We start from the raw sequence: 22479 nt of genomic DNA, 5'->3' as shown, positions 1-22479 counted from the left end.
TGAAAGATTATTAGTGCAGCCTCTTACCAGGCAAAGAGGATTATTTAGAAACTGCAAAGGCATTACTGAAGATCTTGCTGTCCTTTCCCTGTGGACAGTTTAGAGCAGGGGGACTTTTGCACAGGGTACCATGATCAAGTCATAATGGGAAGAGTCATTCTCTTCTGACACCAGGCAAATAACTTTTGAGCAAAAGGAGGCAAATAACCATGTCTTCCAAAATCTGTGCACAAAAGAGTCTTACAATTGGAAGGCTTTGTGACATGGACCTGCCTGGGTTCAGTTTGGCTTCGTTTCCACTGCACAGAAAGTACCATGGATGGCCCTGCATAAATATAACATTTTATTTCTGGTATATTAATGTTTTTCTATAGTCTCTTTCATTTAGCTTCCTGTTACAGATTTATGCATACTGTGTCTGGACTAATGTGTTAGACTGTAGATTCACATTATTATTATTTATTACTATTATTATTACTGCATGATCTGCCATAGAAAAATTCCATGAATACAAAGAAGAGTTCTAGCTTAGCCCTCTTCCCAGCATTTTAATTTTGCTTATTCAAGACATTTGCCTAACTTTTTTAAGTTCTTGCTGCCTTTGCCAATAGTTCAAGACATATCTGACACGAATGAGTACCGAAACAGATCCTCCCCCCCCCCCCCAGTGACTGGAAATGTTTGGCCAAATGATGAGAGGCTGTAGTGATGAGAGGTTGTAGATTTAGGGCCCAATCCTATCCAATTTTCCAGTGCTGGTGTAGTTGTGCCAGTGGGGAGTGCACTGCATCCTGTGGTGGAGGGGCAGTCACTGGGACCTTCTCAAGGTATAGGAACATGTGTTCTCTTACCAAGGGGCTGCATTGTGGCTACACTGGAGCAGGAAAATTGGATAGGATTTGGCCCTTAGTTAGCTTGCCCGGCTGTCCAGCATTCTGTTTGTTTTTAAACAGGATCACTCTTTAAACATCAAGATTGACACTGGAATAAAAGTGGTACACACACTCAGTATACCATTTTACATTTCAAGTCTGAATGGCAGCTTGACATCCCTCTGCCCCAATACCAGTGGTGGTGGGGGGGGGGGGAGAAATGCAGTATCCTCTACATCAGCGTTTCTCAACATCTGTCCCCTGCTGTACCATTTTACATGGTCCACTTACCTGAAATACCACCAGACGTAACGGGTTCAACAGTTACTTCCAGATTGGGAGGCCAGATGTAACACGACAAACACAGGTAAGAGACTCAGGACGGACAGAGGGCTTTTTTGAGTGTCTGAAAGGTGCACTCTGGCACTCTGCCCGCCAAACAGAGGCTCCTTTTGCTGCTTGTTTTGTTGCATTGATGGACTTGCTGCCAGTCCGCAGGAACCTGAAGGTCCTGCAAGTACCACCAGACACCACCTCAAGTGTCACAGGTGGTACAAGTACCACTGGTTCAGAAATGCTGCTCTGCATTACAGAGAAGTGGGCAACAATCAATGCAAGGGACTTGCATTAACTTCCTTTCTCCTGCGTTGCACAATGTCCAAAGCTCCGCTTAAATGCTACAGCATCAAGTGATGATTTGTGTTGTTAAACAGGCATCAGAAATCAAGTAACAAAGCTCTCATAAGATTTCCAACACAGTTTTGTTTTGTTTTTTAAACAGAGGCAATCCATATGTTCAACTATAAGATACCAAGTGATAAATACTGGCACACACATTAAATATACACAAGAATCAATTGTCAACAGGTGAAATCAGAAGGGAGGCGGTTGGCCAGTAATGTTTTAACTGGCTGAGATGATTGCTTGCCTACTTCTTTTTACAGGTTGTAGCTGGATTGACTGAGGTCTCTGCTGGGGCCTCCAATGCAAACAATGATGTCTAAATGCTATTCAGAAAAAATAAAAGGAACGTAATGAGGTGGGTTTCACGCAGCACTATACAAGTTCCAATACAAACTACCCTCTTGACCTACTGCTTACCCAACCCTGAGCTACTAGCTGAAAAGCACAATTAGAACTGTAGGTCTCCCCAAGCTGACAGAGCCCTCTTCTGACCCTCTAGCCAGCAAAATCAATGTGAAGCCAAGACTGCTGCTGCACATCCTAAACGCCTGCAGCTACACAATAAGAAAAAATGGCCCACTAACAAATCACACTGCATGAAATTCTCTGTTCACAACACAATCTGAACAAAGGAAAAAATGCATAAGCCAATCTGTGGGTTCAGCCACAACAATGCAGGAGAGCTGTGACTGCTAATCAAACATTGGAAAAGTTAATTAAAAGGTTGTTTCGTGAACCTGAGCTAGCACTGATGCACACACATCAAATCCCCCGTGTCCTCGGCATTAATTAAGGCAATATAGCTACCTTTGTTTCATACATGCTCTGTGCCAGACGTTGCCACAAACCATATTTCTCTCTTAGTCTCCATATCCACTCAGGCAGCACTATTACAGGAACCAATAATGTCATCTACATTGTTGCCCAAGATGTCCCTTACGCATATGAACACAGTGCTGAGTGCTTGCCTGCATGTTTGCAGGCTTAGGCAAACAATTTCTTACCAATCCGTCACAGACTTCAAGAACAGGGAGGTTGTAACTCTGGGTTCCCAGCCTGCACCAATTCTGCTCATATCAAACAGAAGCAGAGGGGACCAGGCAGGCTACAGATTGTGCTTCTGGTAAGTCAATGAAAGGGAGAAGAGGCTGGTTCAGAATGGCCTGACTTCGTAATTGTCTGCTTTGTAACCAAGTAAGCAAGGAGAAGTGATCCAGAGCAGTGGTTCAACCCACTTTTTAAAACAAAAATCTGTCAGGATCCACCAGAAGTGATGTCATGACCGGAAGTAACATCATCAAGCAGGAGCATTTTTAACAATCCTAGGCTGCAATCCTACCCACAATTACCCAGGCGTAAGTCCCATTGACTATCATTGTTAAAAGAATATACATAGTAGCTTTTTAAAAGTACAGGTCTGTAACATTTTCCCAAATACAGTCACTTACCATGGTAGCATCAAGTCTCATAGATAAAAAATAAAATATTGAAATGATTGGGGACCCACCTGAAATTGGCTTGCGACCCACCTAGTGGGTCCCAACCAGTAGTTTGAGAAACACTGATTCAGAGAGTAGCAACAATTCTTCCCCTTCTTCCAGCAGAGTTGGACGGGGAACAGAAAAATCTCTTTGTCTCAGTGCTCTCTACCCTGGCATGGGTTTAAAAGGAACATGTCCCTTTAAACATGAAATGCTGTGACAGCATGCAGCGAGGGAAGGGGGTAGTGAAGTGTTCCTCCCTTACATGGCATTTAAAGTTTAAAGGGACATGGGATGATCCCTTTCCCACTCATGTTTAGTGAGCAGGGAGTGAATCAATGCTGCTTGCATCTCTGGTGCGTTAGAGGGCAATGGCGGCAGCAGGAGACTCAGGGTGTTGATGGCTGAGACAATGTCTCTAGTATGGGGTTTCCTTTATTTCCCCCTAAAAGATCTCCTGGTAACACTGAATAGCCAATCAAACAGCTGCCTCAGTTGGGGCGGGGCAAAGAGAGCAAGAGGGGAAAAAGAAGGAGCGGTTGGGAATGGAATAACAGGCACTTCAAGAACATCTGTGCCACTTTCAGCAGCAATTCAGCTGTCTCCCCCAGCTCCTGTGTTCATGGGGTGAGAGGGTAACAGTGGGGCTCAGGAGGGAACTAGAATGGTGTGCTTCCAGTCACGTTGCAGACAGGTTTGGGGCCAGGCAGGAGACCTGCCTCTTTCTACCTCAACTCCTTGGGAGCAGCGAATAACACAGGCCAACACACATTTTGCTTCCTTAAACATTACACCAATTCCTGGGTATATTTGGGGTGCTGATGCCATTTTTGGAATCCGTTTTGCCCTATCACGTCTAGTTTTGGAGACACGGTATGGCCTCTTTAGTGAATGGTTCAAGCTGTTGCAAGGTCAAGAGCAAAGTTCAAAACCAAACTCAGTAGGCAAGAGTGGTGATCGTCTGCAAGCTTTATTTCATTGCCAGCAATGGGCTTCTCAGGGACTCTTGTCCAAAATGGAGAGCAATGAGAGCTGTGTGGGAACTCTCAGAGCCCTCAGAGAAAAAGTAATGTTCCACTGTGAACCTCTTGTTTATATTGCATTTTGGCTTCTTTGTTTGAGAATCTCACACTGTCATTGGCTGGGGTTATGACATCAGAGATGAAGGCTTTCTCAGGATTGGTCACAGATAAATTTACAAACATTTGATTGGCTAGCTTCAAGTTACAGATTCAAAATTTACATTGAGACATTGTTTTCCAACAACCACTAGATGGCACTCTTTACTCATTTATTACTGGCATTTGGTATGTCTTTGTTTATTTCTGCTAACCTATGTTTAAACTAAGCCCTTTTGGTCTTTCCCTCTATCCCATGTGTAATTCTTCATATGTGATCTGTATAGTTGTATCTTCTATTCTATGTGTAAACATATATTTAACACAAGACAAACTAACCTCTTATTGTACAAAAGGATTCTCTTTTAGAACTCTTTTCTTATTTAACTAAATCCAGCTCCTTCTGTGTCAGCTTAGAGCAGGGGTGTCCAAACATTTTGACAGGAGGGCCACATCATCTCTCTGACACTGCGTTGGGGGCCAAGAAAAAAAGAATTAATATACATTTAAAATTTGAATAAATTTACATGAATGAATGGTGGTCTTGCAGTACCTCAAGGCCTATAAAAGGTCTTGCACAAAGCAAGACCAGCCTTTCCTTCACTGCCACTGCTGTATCACAGATGTGAAACAGCAAGTAGCAGAGGGAGCCCTTGTCTCACAGCTCAGGTGAGAGGTTGAACGGTCATCCTCATGCTGAGAGCAGTTGTGTTGGGCCAGAATGGGCTCTAGCCAGTCTCTGGAGGGCTAGAGGCTCACTGGAGACTGGGGGCTCCCTGAGAGCCTGATTGGGAGCCCCCAAGGGCCGCAAGTGGCCCCCGGGCCTGTGTTTGGGCACCCCTGGCTTAGAGGTTCTCATTATGTTTTGGCTTAATTAGGGGACTTTCTCATAAACAACTTTACTATCTTGTTCCTGTCCAGCTTCCTCCATTTGTCAAACAAGATAAGAAGTTGCATTACTAAGACTTTCTCATTAAAATGTTCCTAATTGGGTGTTTTCTTAGTCTCATACTCTGATTTATGTTGCCTCTTGGTGCCAAGAGATATCTTCCTTCCTGGCTACTTCTTGTCTTTTCTGTATGTTGTAAATCTGTCTCTGAGTTCCAATTAAAAGTATCTAAATCTTTCACTTTGAGTCTACAGAGATATACAGAGTTCTTATTTGTAAGGAATAACCACATTCCAGTATCTCCTTGTTAGACTAATTAACTTCTGCCAGGCATCTGCCTCTTCTAGGTCACATTTGAATTACAATGTTCAAATTTTAACTGCTTTTACTATTCTGTGTATTCCATGCTTTGATCAAACTATTTTATCAGCTAAAATTCACTTCTGAACTACCATACATTGCTACTAACATTATTTACACTCTTAAAGACACTAATCATTAAGCATTAAAAGCAAGCAGCCATCATACTCTCTTTGACATGAAACTTGGCTATATTGACTCCTCCCAGCCTTCAATATATGCATACATGACTGTAATTTTGATTTAAAGGGAACTAATAGAATAATAAGTTTAAAGAATCCAAAAAGCCTTCTTCCCTCTGGTTTAAGGAAGCCTGAAAGTTTTAAAATGCAAAAAATCCCCCTTTTCCCATGTGCTTTCTTCTTATCTAGTCTTTGGTATGCATGCTGTAATAACTCAGTATTCATTCCTCATACTCCCTTTTTACCTTATCTGATGCTTTGACAGTTTGCTAAAAAACATTCCTTGATTTACAACCTGTCTACTGGCTGCAGCTTCTGACTAAGATCAAAAATGCTTTAAGCATGTTAAACAAATAAACTCTCTTCCTTATTTCCTAAACATAGAAACCAATAGCTAATTTAGCTATAAATATCCATAAACATTTGGTTCATTAACATAAGTAAACATTTGAACATTTTCCCTATTAAACTTCCTAATGATTTAACTTTTAATTTGTTTGTGTTTGGCTTATGGTTTTCACTAGCCTATATCAAAGCAGCTTCCTCATGAGGAAGCCTACACCATGGCTTCTTCATGAGAAAGCTGCTTGAACCATTCACTAATGAGGCTGTACTATATCTCCAAAACCAGACGTGAGAAGGCAAAACGGATGCCATTTTTGGAATTGGCACCCCAAATTCATATCAATCCACCATAAAGTTTGGGAAAAATTTTTCTGATCCTCAGTTTTGTAGTCCTGTGTAATCAACAATGGCTGTTGGTGCCTGAGACAGCTGGGACACACATAGTCACTGCTGGAATGATACCCTACCCATTCAGGGCGCTCGTCATAGGTCACCACTCTCCTCTAATCTCTGGGCCAAAGGAGGCACCGCCTCTTTTCCTGTCCCTTCTTCATGACAAAGGGGGTGCCTGCAGAATGAGCTGAAGTGAGAATAGCGAAGGCACAGGAGAGGCAAAGTTTTTCTGCCAAGGGAGGGTCAGGCTGGGTGGCAGGTATAGTGTGAACTAGAGTGAGCCTGACTGCAAGATGGGAATTTGCCAGACATCAGTAGGATTGGGCCCTTGGTCAGGAAACATTTCAAACTCTAAAATCATTCTGCTTCATATTTTAAAGTGAGAATCCCCAGCAGAAAAACCTCGAAGGGAGACAAGAAACGCTGAACTGGAATTTCTAATGAAACAGGAGAGATTTCAATTTGTTATTATAGCTGACTTCCGATTCAAGTTAATTGGATTCTAATTGCTATGAGGACATTATCATTAACTGCGAACTGTCACTGGGTTTATCTTGCATAATTTTAAGCTCGTTACAAGATCAGCCTTATTAAATTTCCCCTTGCCAATTCTCTCTTATACTTAAAAAAATTTTCCAAGTCCATGTGGGCGAGTGTGTAGCCCTTACGCATTCACACCTAATCACAGAGAATTTCACTTCATGCATCTGATGAAATAGACTGTGGTCCACAAATTCTTGTGCTGAAATAAATGTAGTCCTTAAGGTGCTACAGGACCCGTTTTTGCTATACAGACTAACGCGGCAACCCTTCTGGAAGTTGTTTTACCTTTAAGCATCTACTGAAATAATGAGCGGGGGGGAGAGAATCCACAGTTTCATCAGCCTTTATCCACTTCAATTATGAATACCTCAGAGTGGTTAAAAAGTGTCATGTCCTCACCCTTCAGGATGCATCCCCAACATCCACCTTGAATAATCCTCTTCAGTATGTACCCTAAGGTGTTTTTTCCCCCACAAGTGGCACAAATAATTCCTTTCACACTGGAACTTACAACTGTGAACAGCATTCACTTTTTTATTGTAAGATTGATAAGCCACCCTTCAATAAAAGTATTTCCAGGACAACTTACAAGTTAAACAATAACACAACCAACATATGTGTCTCTCTGGGTAAAACACAACGGTGCAATTTACAAAATGGAACAGATTTTTCCCCCCTTCACCATGCCAGGTTGCAGTTCTATACCATGAATTAGTGGATCAGGAGAAGAGTGGCTTCTTCAAAGAAGCAGATGTAGCTTTTTCTCACCCCATCAGGGTGCTTCTGTGTGCAGTGTGCTGCTCTTGTGTTGAACATGCTGCACTTCAGCAAGCCCATCCCTCGAAATCAGTGGTTCCCAAACTGTGAGCCAGGAGCCACGAAAATCAACCAGGAGAGCCACAGAATCCTCAAAAAATCTGCCGCTCTATACAGTGTATAGCAGTGTTTCTCAAACTGTGGTTCAGGACCCACTAGGTGGGTCATGAGCCAATTTCAGGCGGGTCCCCATTCATGTCAATATGCATATACTTTTAATAACGATAACAAATGGGACTTACTCCTGGGTAAGCATGGGTAGGATTGTAGCCTAGGATTGTTAAAATTTTTCCTGCTTGATGATGTCACTTCCGGTCATGATATCACTGCCGGTGGGTCGCAACAGATTATCATTTTAAAAAGTGGGTCCTGGTGCTAAATGTGTGAGAACCACTGGTGTATAGGATTGTAGCCAAAATGGGGAGCCACGGCCAATGGCCCAGTACGTCAAGGGAGTTGGGAACTACTGTTCTAAATGGCTACCCATCAGAGGGCAATCTTCAGGTATTCAACAGCCCACCCTTGCCTAGCGCCCCCTCCATATGTGGCCTTGCTTCTGCTGTGATCAGTCAAGTCTTGCAGCAGGGAGGAGGAGCAGTCTGTTGGATGCTTAAATGCAGATATGAAGGAGCCTCAATGGGATAAACTTGTGAAGACATTACACTGGAATTATAAGACCAAACATGGTGGTGCCCTGGCAGGTGAGAGAAACTTCATGGACTTCTTGTGAAGACTACTCCCTGTCCTACTCCATTCCTAAATTACTCCTGCCCTAAATTAACAGTCTATACCAACATGAGAAACAAAAGCCTTAATTAAACATTGCTTGTGAAACATGCTCGTGAAACCTAGCTGTTTTTAAAGTTTGCCAATCATATCTAACTTTCCCCTTCTGGAAAAGCAAAAGATCACAATACATCATGAGAAATATTGTTTTGAGAAATTGCCTCTGACAATTTAACTGTATATTGCTCTCTGCAGCATCTCACTCATTATAACTTCTCTGAAAGCTTCCATCTAAGCAAGTATTTTATTCCCAGTACAGCAGCACAGGAGACAGAAACCAACCAAGCCATCAGCCTCATAACCCCAAAATCATAAAGACCAACAGAAAAATTGACAATATCACATACATAAATTCAGTTTAAAAATTAAGAGTTGTGGCATTAAATGACAAATGTGTGCACTCACTCTCTCTAACACACACACTTTTTGAAACGGATGGGCTCGTCAGTGTTGTCACAGGGGTGCGGACTGTACCAGCGGGTGGGTGACACCACTAGTAGCCGAAATTTTGGAAACCCTTTGAAAAATTTGTATTTACGAATAATAGCATCATCATTTGGAAGGGTAATTTCATGCAGAATGTAATAAACTGCGTGTGTTGCAAGGTCCAAAAAGCAAGACTCAGTAGTCAAAGGTGATAGTTTGTAAGCTTTTATTTCGTTGCTAGCAACAGGCATCTCATGGGACTACTGTCCAAAGCATTGAGAGCCAGTATCAATGTTAACCAGACCCTTTATAACATTCTGGATCCTTTGTTTGAAGATTTGAACTTCCCATTGGCCGAAGTTTGACATCATAGATGGGGCTAACTCTTAATAGGCTGTAGATGGCCTTAGAGACACTTGATAGGTGAGCTTCAAGTTACAGGTTTCCAAATAAGGTAAAATTAAATATATTGAATTACAAAGTTTTCAAGAACCAGCAGGGGATGCTATAACATTATTTTATCCAGGACTGTCCCTCTTGGCAGAACTTCAGACCCATTCCTTAGCATACATTCCCTTCAGACTCTTAGGCTGGCCTTGCTTGAGCCACCTGTCCTATCTCTCCTGCATTCCTTCTCCTGGCTTTAGCAAAACACTGTGGGGCCATCTGCCAACCTCTGGAGGCAAGGTCCTTTAAACTTCCTTTTAACAGTTTTACTCTATGTCTTAATTCTATTTGTGACCAGTTACTTTGAGTACATTGGTATTGAGGGATCTATAGTGGTGTATCCTTGCTAGAAGTGACCTCTTCCCGTTTAGTGGTTGCCTAGCATCTGTTAAAGTGTAATCCCTTTGAGCTAAGGCTTCAGCCAGCTTCTTGTGATTTCTTATATTTTAACATAAAACAAGCCAAACTTCCACTGCATCACATTTTCTTTTTAAGAAATCCTTCTCCCATTTACCTTCACTCAGACATTAATATGCCAGGCAAACTGCTTGAAGCAACCCTGCACCAGCCCCCTCTAAACATTCATTTCTCCATTTCAGTTGCAATTCAAACAAAGACTGATTCTCAAGGATGCTCGTGTTTATCTAATTAAATGTGCTGTCTTCTGGAATTCTTCCCCTGCAGGTGTCCGTGGCCAGCTAGCTAGATGCTATATCAGTCTGCCAAGAAACATTGCCAACTGATAAGCCAGCTGCTAAAACTTACTTCTAATGACTACAATTGTTGCATATATGTGTTTTCTCAGTTTGTGGTATCTTGGCTGACCGTATACTTCTGCCAAAATGTAGCCTATCTATCTTTGCCTTAGATACAACTCCCTTTTCCAAATTCCAAAGTGTAGCACAGCCTTTGAAGCCCAAGGTCTCAGCTTCTGTGAAAACAGCTTCTAAAATGAGTCTTTCAAGCAGCTTTTCTGTGAGACTAACTAAGATTTTTAGATGAAAACAGCTTTCACTATTCTATGTGTCTTTCATGCTCTAGCAGTGTGACTTTTAAGTTTTTTCCCCCAATGGCATATTACCCTGGACATTCTGTCACCTTCCAGCACTTGAATTATCTGTACTTCTATCAAATTACCCCTGCTAATAGGGTAAGAGGCACTTTTTAAGTGGGTGCTCCTTTTTTTAGCAGGGGGACTGGCCCACCTCACTCCAGCACTGTCTGTTCTAGTGGCTGTCTGCTGATATTCATTTGCATCTTTTTAGATTGGGACAGGGAGCCATTAGTTATTTGATTTTTCTCTGTAAACCGCTTTGTGAACTTTTAGTTGAAAAGCGGTATATAAATACTGTTGTTAATAATAATAATAATAATAATAATAATAATAATAATAATAATAATAATAATAATAATAATAATAAATTAAACCAGAAAAGAACCAGGAAAGAAAACACAACTCCCTTATATAACAAAACGTGGATTTCCTTAACTCAGACTGACCAATGAGACTGATTGTTCTGAGAGCTGTTATTGTGAAACAGCAGGGGAACCAATAAGGTGTTAGTATGAGTCAGCTTTCATTTCCAGAGCTAAAACTAGAACCCTTATGCAGTTGTGAGAGTGTCATCAAGTAGGCCACTGGTTTCTTGTTGTTACTGATTTGTTGGGAGACATGAATTTTTATATATTAAAATAAATAAATAAAGTTAATGGGGTTTACACCAACCCTAGTGATGCTACTGCATTCATGCCGCACATACGATACTGTAATTTATTCTGTATGGTCTGGCACGGGGAAGGTCAGTCATAGGGATGATGCAATGGGCTCTCGCACTGGGTGAGGCAAACCCTAGTGACACCTCTGTGACTCGTGCATGGAAAACCAAAATCCTGCTTTCCAAAACAACTGCATCTGCATGCAGGAGGGGGTGTTGATAGGGCTGGACAAAAAAGGCTGAAACAGAACATTTTACAGCTCATGGCTGAAAACTGGAACATCAAGTTGACCTCATTATAAAAGCCAATTCTGTAAGACCAAGCCAGCAAAGCCAGGCGGGATGGGCTGTTGAGCTGGCAGAGACCTGCTCACCCCTGACAGTTCAAGAGTCATAGTGGAGTATGGAGGAGTGGCACTGGCAGCCAGGAACTCCAGTCTGAAATAGCAAAGGGGTATGACACTTTCCCTTCACATGCTTTATACAGTATTTATTACAACATAATTACACCCTGCTTTTTCTAAAGGTATGAAGGAGCTGACAGGCGCCATTTCAGACCAATACAAAACAGTCACAGCACAAAAACAATGCTGTCAACATGATAGAAGAGGTGATCTTGCTCTTCTTCATAAACACCAGCAAGCAGACAGCTCACCTTATCTCTTCCATTCACTTGAAGTGCTGCTAGACTGGGGGAGGCGAGATGTTCAGTGACAGCAAAAACATTTCTATGCCTGTATTCAAATGATGCCTGGGCCATACCCATTCACTGGCACACGTCCCAAAATTGTTATAGTATTTCCACAGCACATAAAAAACTGACATTTGGTGCCCAAGTCACTTCGAATACATTGACGACTACATTGAAATTGAGATATTTTGCCTCTTGGCCTTGCATAGAGTTTGAAGCTTGCCTTTATACCAGCAGCAGCATCTCCTGCACCACATAAGCTAAGTCACATATGGGACTGGAAGTTGAAACTGTGAGAAAGCCAAACCACCCTCACATGGGGAGGAGGTGGGATCCACTGGTAACCAGGGACATTTCCATAACTCACCGGATTCAAGCTATACCGTACATACTACTGTACATAAATATTCTTTAATAGAATAATAGTCTAGTATTTTATATAAATATAGACATAATTATATAATTATAACAATCTTTATTAAGAATATTTATATACCACTTTTCAACAAGAGAAGTTCAGAAAGCGGTTCACAATAGTAAAATAAAACACACGGCTCCCTCTCCCCAAAGAGCTCATTGTCTAAAAAAAGATGCAGAAGAGAAGGGGGGGAAGGGGTGCTGAGGTGCTGGGGTGAAGAGGTACAGTTGCTCTGTCCCTGCTAAATATAAGAGGAGCTTCAAGTTAGCTCTTTGCTCAGACATAGCCAGAGCTATGCAAACAATTGGTTCAAGGCAAGTTGCAGGCACCTAACACTTCACTTTGAAAGGTGCCTCTGCACTCAGTTAACAGAGGCAATACATATTTGTTCATTCATTCATTACCTCTACAACAGTGGATGGAAACTTAAAATTTAGTACACGCCTCCTACAGCATGAGTACTAGACAAGTCTGAAAACAGAACATTTTTTTAAGCTTAATGGTCAAAACACAGCCTGCAAAGTGTACCACATAATAACGCCCCACGTTCCAGCAGGAAAAAAAGCAAGTAATTCTTCTGATGAAATGGAAGGACATGGAGCTTCCCTTTTACACTTGAATTTAGGATTCCAATGTAAACTGAATCCTTCACTTGGACTGGAGGAGGGGAAGGGATTGAAAATGGTAGCCAGAAACATAAGTCTAAAATGCAACAATCACAACTGAAAAGGGATGCATGGAAACTGGTTCTCCCCTTCACCCAGTTTCAAAATTCCTGTCCTGGAAGAGAAGACATTCCCATCCCACTCCCCGATGTATCAACACTTGCAGAATTCAAGCAGTATTCATCACTAGTAGTACCTATTTGCAAAAACAGTCGCCTGAATAAGGTCGCATTGCTCATCAACAAGTTAAAATAAGTGCAATTTAATAAGCACTACATTACTGTGAATGCCTCCTCGTGTATTATTAATGCACTGCCTGCAATATCACAAAGAAACAGCAAACTTTTATTAAACCATTCCTTGAGGCAGATATTTGCTTTGGTATGGGAAAGGCGGGATATAAGTTCTTATAATAATATTTGAAGGGCTGGCTTCTTCAATGCTGTTGCTTCTTCACCAGCAATCTGCCATGAAACAGAAGCTGAATTTTGTTTTCTGATGTCACTTCTGAAATTTAGGATGAAGTAAACCTTGTCATTTTAAAAAAAGAACTGAAAGCCCAAGAGCCCAACCCTATGCATGTCTACTGAGAAGTAAGTCCCATCTCTCATCTGATCTTGGAAGCCAAGCAGGATCAGGCCTGGTTAGTACTTAGATGGGAGACCGCCTTGGAATACCAGGTGCTGTAGGCTTATACCATAGTCTTTTGAGACTGAAGGTTGCCAACCATAGTCAATGGGGCTCACTCCCCAGTAAGTGTGGATAGGATTGCAGCCTTACAGCCCAAAGCTATGCATGTCTACTCCAAGCAAGTCCCATTATAGTCAATGGAGCTTACTCCCAGGAAAGTGTAGATCGGATTGGGCCCCAAGTCCCTTGAAAACCTATCTTCCCAGAGAAGCAGCCACTTCCTTCGGGAAGTATGACTGCAGCTCCAAGAGCACTAACCGGGGCCAGGCATGCCAAGTTGGAACCCCGACTTCCTACCTGTGCCATCACCAGCAAACAGCAGCTCAGCGGCAGGAATCCCAGGGCGGGGAGCAGCATCCCGTTGGCCATCGGCGCCCTCAGTGCGCGCTTCGAGTGGGACCCCCCAGCAGCCTCTCTGGAGCGCTCCGCTCCGCGTCACGAAGGAGCGCAGGCGTGGAAGCCACCCCGGCAAGCTGGTGGCGGGCGGGCGGGCAGGCAGACGAGGCTGGTTGGAAGCGCTGCCTGCCCTGCCTCCTGGGGCGCTCCAGACAGCGGGCTCAGGGTGGGCTGCGAGCCGCCAAAGTCTGCCGCGAACTTCCCTTTCCAGCCGCGGTGGGTGGAAGGGGCGCTTCCGAGGGCCGGGCACGGGACGGGCTCTCCAGATCGCCCCTGAAGCGCTCGCTCCACGCAGCCGCAGCCTCCAAGACCTGCGCTCTGAGCCAGGCGAGGCAGACCCCTGCAGTGAGCTGCGGAGGCAGCTGCTTGCTTACTCCCACGCCGGCCCCGAGAGACGGACCCAGGCGGGCGTGGGGTGGGAGAGCCGGGACTCCTTCCAGGAAAGCCCCCGCCCAACTGGGGCAAGCCTTTAACCCCTTCCTGCACCCCCCGAGGCTGGCTTGCTGGTCAGCGGGGCGCTGAAAGCAGAAGCCCTTGCGTCCTGGGATGATGTGGGCGAGCTACGATCCTCATCGACGCTTTCCTGGGAGTAAGCCCCATTGACTAGAAGGGGACTTACTTTGGAGTAGACAGGCATGGGATTGGGCTCCTGGAGTGTTCATTGCGTGGCTTTCCACTCCCGCAACCACAAAGACGATGCCATCGCTTGATGTGCAAGATGGTCAGGGTAACCAGGTGTCCTCTTTTTCCAGGACACACCCTCCTTTTGAGCCTCGTGTCCTGGGCAAGAACTTCAATGTCCTCCTTTTCCCTGTGAGCGGGTCCCTGCAGGCAGCACATAGCCGTAATATATTAATTTAATGTCATATAGTGTTTAAATCAGCCACATGAAATCAATAGACGAGTATTTTTAGCTTTAATTTTGTCATGTCCTACATTTTTCTGGGCTGTCCTACATTTTGGGGTGCCTGGTCTTCTCTGGCAGTTATGACATCTGGTCACCCTGAATGGAGGACAAAGTGCCTGTACCTTTAACCATCTTGCTATAGAAGAGAGAGTTTTGGCAGGTGCAACTGTTTAAACCAGGGGTGTCAAACATAAGGCCAGGGCGGATGGGGTTCCCCCCCCAAGCTTTTTATCTAGCCCTCAGGCTCTCAGCTGCTGAGGTGTTACTTCTGAAATGGCAGCCTACATGAAAATTGGGCTTTCCCAAATCTTGAAATATGACCAAGATTTGCGTACTTTCTCTTCTGTCATTTGCAGTTAATGAGTTTCTATATGAGAACAGGTTCTGATTTCTGGGCATTAGCTGCTTAATGATGTCACTTTCTGCTTAATGACATCACTTCCAGCCCTCAGCTGGAGCCCTGAAAGCTAACTTCGGCCCTCTGTATGAAACGAGTTTGACACCCCTGGTTTAAACTTTCCCATGCTGAGCTGCACCTGCCAAAAGTTCCTCTTCTATACAGTGGTTAAAGGTACAGTGGTTAAAGGTAGGGTGTATTGGGTCACCCTAAAGATGATGAACATTCCAAACCAGCTTGTCCGGCAGTGCCCAAAATGGGAATAATACCCCCCTAGCATCTTAACCTTTGGAAGAGAGCAAGAGCATTTTCAGTAAACAAACATGTTACATGTGCTGCAGTGGCATCTCTCTGCATGTATTTTGTGCCACAGGGCAAGTGCCAGCAGATTAAGGGCCTGGTCCTATACAACTTTCCAGCACCAATGCAGCCACAAGGTAAGGGAACAAACATTTCCTTACCCTGAAGAGAACTCCGTGACTGCCCCACCACCACAGGATACTGGGCACAGCCTATTAGCATGGCTACATCAGAGCTAGAATGTTGGGTAGGGTTGGGCCCTAAACCACTCTAAAAAGCCATGGTTGAGCTTTTTGGGTCAGCTGCTGTATGTATTCAGATAGATTTGCTCCAGTTTGAAGTCTTTTTAGTTGTCTCAAAACAAGTGTTGACTGTGCAATTTTATGCATGTCTGTTCAGAAGTCAGCCCCATTTGATTGAATGGAACTCACAGGTAAATGTGTATAATGCATCTAGGTTAATAGGAACTTCTTGGAACATCACAGGAGGGGAAGCACAAGTTATGGTTTACATGCTCTCAAATGAGTTTATTCCAGAAAACATCTTGACAGATTAGGAAAAGGTATGGGTGGAGTATCAATTGTTGACATATCCAGATTCTCTGCACAAAACAAGGTACTTTGCACAAAACATAATTAGGCAGTGGAATTTATTGCCACAAGATGTGCTGATGGCCATTCACTTGGATAGTTTTGGACAAAGGATTTTGGACAAATTCTTGGAGGTCAGGTTTATCAGTGGCTACTAGTCATGAAGGCTATGCGCTACCTCCATATCCAGCAGCAGTATGCCTCTGAATATCAGTTGCAGGGGAGAAACAACCAGAGAGAAGCATGTCTTTTTCTCCTACTTGTGGCCTGGTATGCTAAATTCCTGTTTCAAGCTTCACCTATTAAACATATGCCCACTTAAGCTAATCAGTTCCCTTCTTCACTCAAAATAGCCCTAATTCTGCAGAAAGTACTGCTGGAGCCCACCACCAGGGTGGCTTGCCTGTTCAACCTGCAGAGGTCCTCCTTCCTCCCCTCTCCTGTCAATAGCTTCTCCAGCCACTGTAGCCACACATTGGTTCCCAGCAACCCCTGGCGTGGCAACCACACCAGTCTCCAGCAGTCTCCATTTGTTCAGTCCATTAGTTAGCAGGTCTGTTAAACAGTTACCCAGTCTGTAATCCACTCACTGGGCCATAGGTCGGTCCATTGGTTTGTTAATCAGTAAGCCAGAAAGTCTCTCCCACTACAACCCACAGTCTCTCCAACTTCCAGGTTGGAGAGGTCTTATTCCTAAAGACCTTGTCTAGGGCTGCAGCTGTGCAGCACACCTACTGCTGAAAGCCTAGGCTTTAACCCCATGTTTCCCAGATTCAGTAGAGCAAAGGGCCACTGCAGACACCACATCCTATCTCCTCACAATATCTTCCATGATTCCACTACATGACCTTCCCAGAGGTAACGGTTTGGCCACAATGGGAAGCAGAGTGCAGACCTAGATAGGCCTTGAGCCTCATCCAGCAGGGCTTTCTTATGTTCTCTGCAAGACAGAAAGTTTTGTTAAAAATTATTATAACCTTAAAATACTGTATAAGAAAGAACTAAGGAATGCAGTTAACCAGAGATGTAATAAATGACTTTCAGGCAGCTGAAATTCTGTGGATCAACTATATGAAAATGGTATTAAGGGCTTGGACTGCCTACATGCTCTTACAATCTGTTCTATTCTAGATCTAAAATTCAGTGTTTTAAATTTTCCCCCCTAATTTTTGCTGGAGTACATACATACAACATACACCTGGCTAATATCAGGTTAATGGGCATGCAAAGGCTACTTGCCACTTGTGATGTGAGTACAACTAGAGAAGGAAGTGTGGCCTATGAGTCAGAGAACTGCAAACCTCAGAATCAGAATGCTGTTCAGCATAGGCCCTTTCCATCTCTGACCTGTGTGGAAGCCACTGGATCAAGAACAGGGATCATGATGTGTCAGTGAAGGACCCACACATAAGAGGTGTAATATGAAATTGGCAGCCCTATTGGGCATCAATGCAGATTTCAGAGTGGCGAGAGGTTCTGTTGCATCAAGTTCAGATCAGATTTTCTTCTTCGAGACTTCTGCAGAAGTGCTGGAATGTTACACCCTACTGTAGAGTTATGTGCTAGTGCTTCACTTCCCCAAGCAATGAGAAGTTCCAGGGGCACAGCACAGGATGGGTTTTGGCATCCTTGGAATTCAAGATCAATGGAAGCTCAACTGGATTGTTGTATTTGCTTTCTGATACATTACACAAGAAGTCTTGTGGCAGATTGAGCTTTGGAGTGGGTTAGACAGCACACACTCCTGCAAACAATATCAGGCTACCTGGGTTTTCTAAGCCTGCATGCCACACTCTCTTCTTAGAGAGTGGCCAGCTCTCTTCTTAGCTTTCCTTGCAATTCAGATAACAGTGTTTGAAAAGCATGTGGTGGCTTAATTACTGTCCTCAGTAATACAGAGAAGACATTATACGTCGCTGGATGGGCACTTCAGCATAATTGTTAATGATGCTTCTGGTACTGGAATTGAATGGCAACTTGAGTCAGGTATCAAACAATTCAAGGCCTATCTCCCCCCCCCCCCTCATTTTAGCTCATCTGAAGTCTTCTGACATATTTGCATCCACTTGCAACTGCTCCCAGGGTAGGTTCTATAGTTGGTTTGCCAAACACAGATTTACGTACCTCCAAATATCAAGCTATTAATAAAAAGCATATCCATAAAAAGTATATTTTAAAAAAACATGATGTATAATGGTCTTCCATGTGATAGCACATGAGATTGTAGCCAACAGCAAAAAATATGCTTGCAGATCTTTTCATTGGGGGGGGGGCACTTCTAAAATGTGTGACAGGCAAGAATACAATGTGCATGTCATGGGGCATCTTTCACAATGCTCTGATTCCACATGAGTCACCTGAATGTATGTCCTCATCTGTATTAGGATGTTTTTCTGAGCTGCACTGAATTGGCTGAATATGTCTTTTGATGCAGACAGAAATTGGTAATTCTCATCCAGAGCCACTCAGTGAGACAAGAGTTAGAATTAGAGCTTGTCTAAGATGCCCAGTCCCGTGATATGCCTGAGGTGGTAATCACTACAAGAGAAGTGGGGTCATGCTCACCTCAGCCCCTCCTTTCAGGTCCTCATTATTTCCTCCCCATAATCTTATCTCTCGCCTTTATGAAAAATGACAATTCCATGCCCCCTCCCTCCACCAGCCAAACTCAGTGAACACAGAGGGATCATTATAGATTTGACTCATCAGTGCCATCAGTTCTGGCAGGACAACTGTGGACTGCTGCAAGGTGCTCTGTTTAATGCGAAGTCTCTGCAGACTTCAAAGGCCTGGGTAACATGAAGGTTTTGCATAATAAGGCCTCTTGATTTAGAGCTTTGCACTTTCAAGTGTAACATTGACTTCTGAGATCAATTTATGTCAGGAGTTTGGATCAGAGTTGGCAAACTTTAATGCTGTCAGCATCCTAATTGAAGAGAAAAATGAAATATTTCCCTCAGGCACATATAAGACAGTAGCAATAAAGGTAAACCACAGCCTTGACTAACATTGCCCTTCTTGCTGCAGGCAAAAGAGCTCTGGTGTGGCAGTATGGTAGAGAGGAGGCAAGTCCCAAGTTCAGTGGTAGTCAAGAACTCCATGTGCCATATTGTGCTGTGTTTTTGGTCCAGTTGTTTCTGGCTATGTGCCCTTTCTTCTGCCAAAGCACAAGACCCTTTTAGGGAAGAAGCTTCTGTCTTTGGTTATGGTTGGCAACCTTCAGTCTTGAAAGACTGTGGTAGGAGCCTACAGCACCCGGTATTCCCATGCGGTCTCCCATCCAAGTACTAACCAGGCCTGACCCTGCTTAGCTTCTGAGATCAGATGAGATGAATAGTGTTTGTTTCTAGTAAGATAAGATTACAGCCTGTCTTACTGAACACAATGGGCTCACTTCTGAGTAAAATAAACAACAGTTTTCAAACTAATTATGGACCAAAGTCACCTATGATTTGTTCTATGATTTATATGAAGTTGAGGCTTCCATTCAGTGGTACTGTATAACCCTGGAGATTTCAGGTAACCATCAGGCCAGGAATGATTCATCTGAACCTCCCCCATAATGTTCCTTTTAAATTCTAGTTTAAATACACTTAAGGGCTGTTTGAATGAACCAGCCACCTCCCAGCAATTAGACAGAGGTTTTGCAGGCCTGTGTGATTTTTTTAAAAAGGAAAAAACCCACAGGCCAACATGTTGCAAGGTCAAGAGCAAAGTTCAAAAGCAAACTCAGTAGGCAAGAGTGGTGATCGTCTGCAAGCTTTATTTCGTTGCCAGAAGCTATGGCTTCTCAAGGACTCCCTGTCCAAAGCGCAGAGAGCAATGAGAGCCATTTTCCAGTGTGAGCCTCTTACTTATATTCTATTCTGGCTTCTTTGTTTGAGGAGTCTTACACTTCTCATTGGCTGGGGTCTGACATCAGAGATGGCGCTTTCTCAGGATTAGCTAGAGATAACTTTACAAGAATTTGATTGGTTGGTTTCAAGTTACATATTCCGAAAAAGGCAAAAATGTACATTGAGACATATATATCTTAAAGATTTCAAAAGCCAGTAGGTGGCACTCTTTACTCAATTATTACAGAACTGGCATTTTTGGTATGTCTTCTGTTCTTATCTTTTCACTTAGTTGGCCCTGACATGTTGCAAAGAGCTACCAGTGCTATCTCTCTAAATTCCTTTCTTTGTTCTTCCCAGACACCATGGGGCTCTGTGCCAACCCGTGTCTAAATCAAGTCCTCTGGATTGCCTCTATTCCATGTGTGATTCCATATGTGATCTGTTACCTTTTGAGATGTATAGTGGTGTAAACATATATTTAATACAAGACAAACTAAATTCTTATTGTACAAAAGGATTTTAAGAGACCTTTCTCATTCATTTTAACTAAATCCAGCCCCTTCTGTCAGCTTTCAGCTCAGACAGAGGCTGTTCATGGACTTTCTCAAGAATGTTCCTGCTTATCTTCTGTCTAGCTGGTGTTTGCAGGTGTCTGTATCTTAGAAAATGCTATTTCTATTTGCCAACAGATAAAATTGCATTACTAAGGCACTTCCATCTAATGTTTCTAGTTTTTCCACTAAAATGTTGCAAGTTGTGTGTCTTCTCAGCCTCATATTCTGTTTTCCCCACATTCTGGTGCCAAGACCGATAACATTGCCCTCGCTTTTTGTTGCAAAGTCTGGTTTTAAGAAACTACCCCCTATTTGCTCTCCCGTATGTTGTAGCCAAAAGCCTCTCTGAGATGCAACAAATTCTGCAAAGCTTGGAGTTTTCAAGTTTGCAGAGATACAGGCTGAGACAGAACCTGATTAGAGCTGGAATGGCTTTTGCAAGACATCTGCCTCTCAAGGTTGCATTTTGAATCACATCTGAGACTTAGTAAGCATTTTTAATTTAATGGCTTCTACTATTCTGTGTATTTATGCTTTAATCAAACTATTTTAACAGCTAAAACTCATTACTATGCCTTTATATATATATTTTGATTTTAATTTTAAGCAATAACTATTAAGCATTAAGTATATTTGGCATTTCTGTGATGCTCTGGCGTAGATAACTCTCTAAGTATTCATAACACTGTCCTTCTGAAACTTAAATGTTTTAAAAAATCCAAAAATGTTCTCTGCTTAGCTTTCACATAGAACAGTGATGGTGAACCTATGGCACACGTGCCACAGAGGGCACTCAAAGCCCTTTCTGTGGGCATGCACACTGTCACCCCAGCACAGAGTTTCAAGTCTGAGGTTGAAGCCCCAGAAAGCCACGGGGCTGGGTTTCTGCGAGGGTGCCGGGTGGCGGCTCTGGAGGCCTGGCAGGGTGTTGACTGCGAGGGGCGGGCAGCAGCGGCTCTCCATGGGGGTGACCTCTGCACCCGGCCCCTTCCTGTGCCCTCAGGCTTCCTCGGCCAGAGCGGGGATGAACTGGCATCGCTGCGGCTTGGCGCGTGCTGGCTGCCGGGCTGTTGGGGGCTGCTGTCAGCTGCCTTGGTCGGTCGGTGGGTCTGCGGGCGGGGTGGTCGCTGGAGCGCCTGCCCCCGCCATGAACGAGCAGCAGCAGGCAGCCATCCGGGTGGAGATCCAGCGCTTAGAACCGGGAGCACGTCATCCCCATTTGAAGCTGGGTCGCTGCTCCTCAGTTGCTCTTGGGTTCTCTGTCCTGGGCACGTTCACTGGCTGCCTGGGGGCTTCATCCCCACAAAGTGGGCATCAGGTGGAAGCTTCAGGCTGCAGTTCTAAACACACTTGCCTGGGAGTAAGCCCCACTGACTATAATGAGGCTTACTCTGAGTAGACAGGCATAGGCTTGAGCTCTGAGGCTGCAGTCCTGTCCACACTTTCCTGGGAGTAAGCCCCACTGACTATAATGGGGCTTACTTCTGAGTAGACAGGCATAGGCTTGAGCTCTGAGGCTGCAGTCCTGTCCCCACCCCCACCTCTCTTTCACTTGGGCATGAATCTGATGCAGGCTTTCTTAGAAGTAAGCCTTTTTTCAATGTAAACTGAATTCTGAGTAAAGTGTGTCACAGGATCACTCTGCACATTCCCTGTTCAGTTGTGCCTGCTGCCCTATTCCTTTGCTTTTGTATTTATACAGGGGGTGGTAATAAGTATTAATAAGTATTTATGCAGCACTTCAAAAATGCTGCCCTGGCATTGTCTTGTCCATACCTGCAGTAACTCTCAGGTAGGTCAGTATTATTATCCTCCTGTTGCAGATAGTTGATGTCTCTTAGCCACTACACTGCACTTGCTAAGGTTCATTTCTCCCTAGTGAGTGGAAATGCCCTTCTTATTCAGTGTAACTTTGGTAACTTCCTTATGTTTAACCTTGTCTAATTGGCTCCTGGGCAAAAAGTCATCTTTTAAA

At 43.7% G+C, this 22479-nt stretch overlaps 1 protein-coding gene and 1 long non-coding RNA gene across 2 annotated transcripts in view; one reads left to right on the top strand and one right to left on the bottom strand.

Annotated features, from left to right (window-relative positions):
* Nucleotides 1–13878, bottom strand: part of PTH2R (parathyroid hormone 2 receptor) — a 68151-nt gene extending 54273 nt beyond the window's left edge. The window contains exon 1 of the mRNA XM_066625268.1: nt 13819–13878. Within this exon, the coding sequence (XP_066481365.1) occupies nt 13819–13878 (60 nt within the window). The remainder of the gene's footprint in view (nt 1–13818) is intronic.
* The window catches only part of LOC136648991 (uncharacterized), a 101866-nt gene that overhangs the window by 68112 nt on the left and 11275 nt on the right, over nt 1–22479 (top strand). The window lies entirely within an intron of this gene.

Source organism: Tiliqua scincoides, chromosome 1 (assembly GCF_035046505.1).
Source record: "Tiliqua scincoides isolate rTilSci1 chromosome 1, rTilSci1.hap2, whole genome shotgun sequence".
Lineage (NCBI taxonomy): Eukaryota > Metazoa > Chordata > Lepidosauria > Squamata > Scincidae > Tiliqua > Tiliqua scincoides.
The sequence above is the reverse complement of the archived record's forward strand: the minus strand, read 5'-3'. Positions and strand labels throughout refer to the sequence as shown.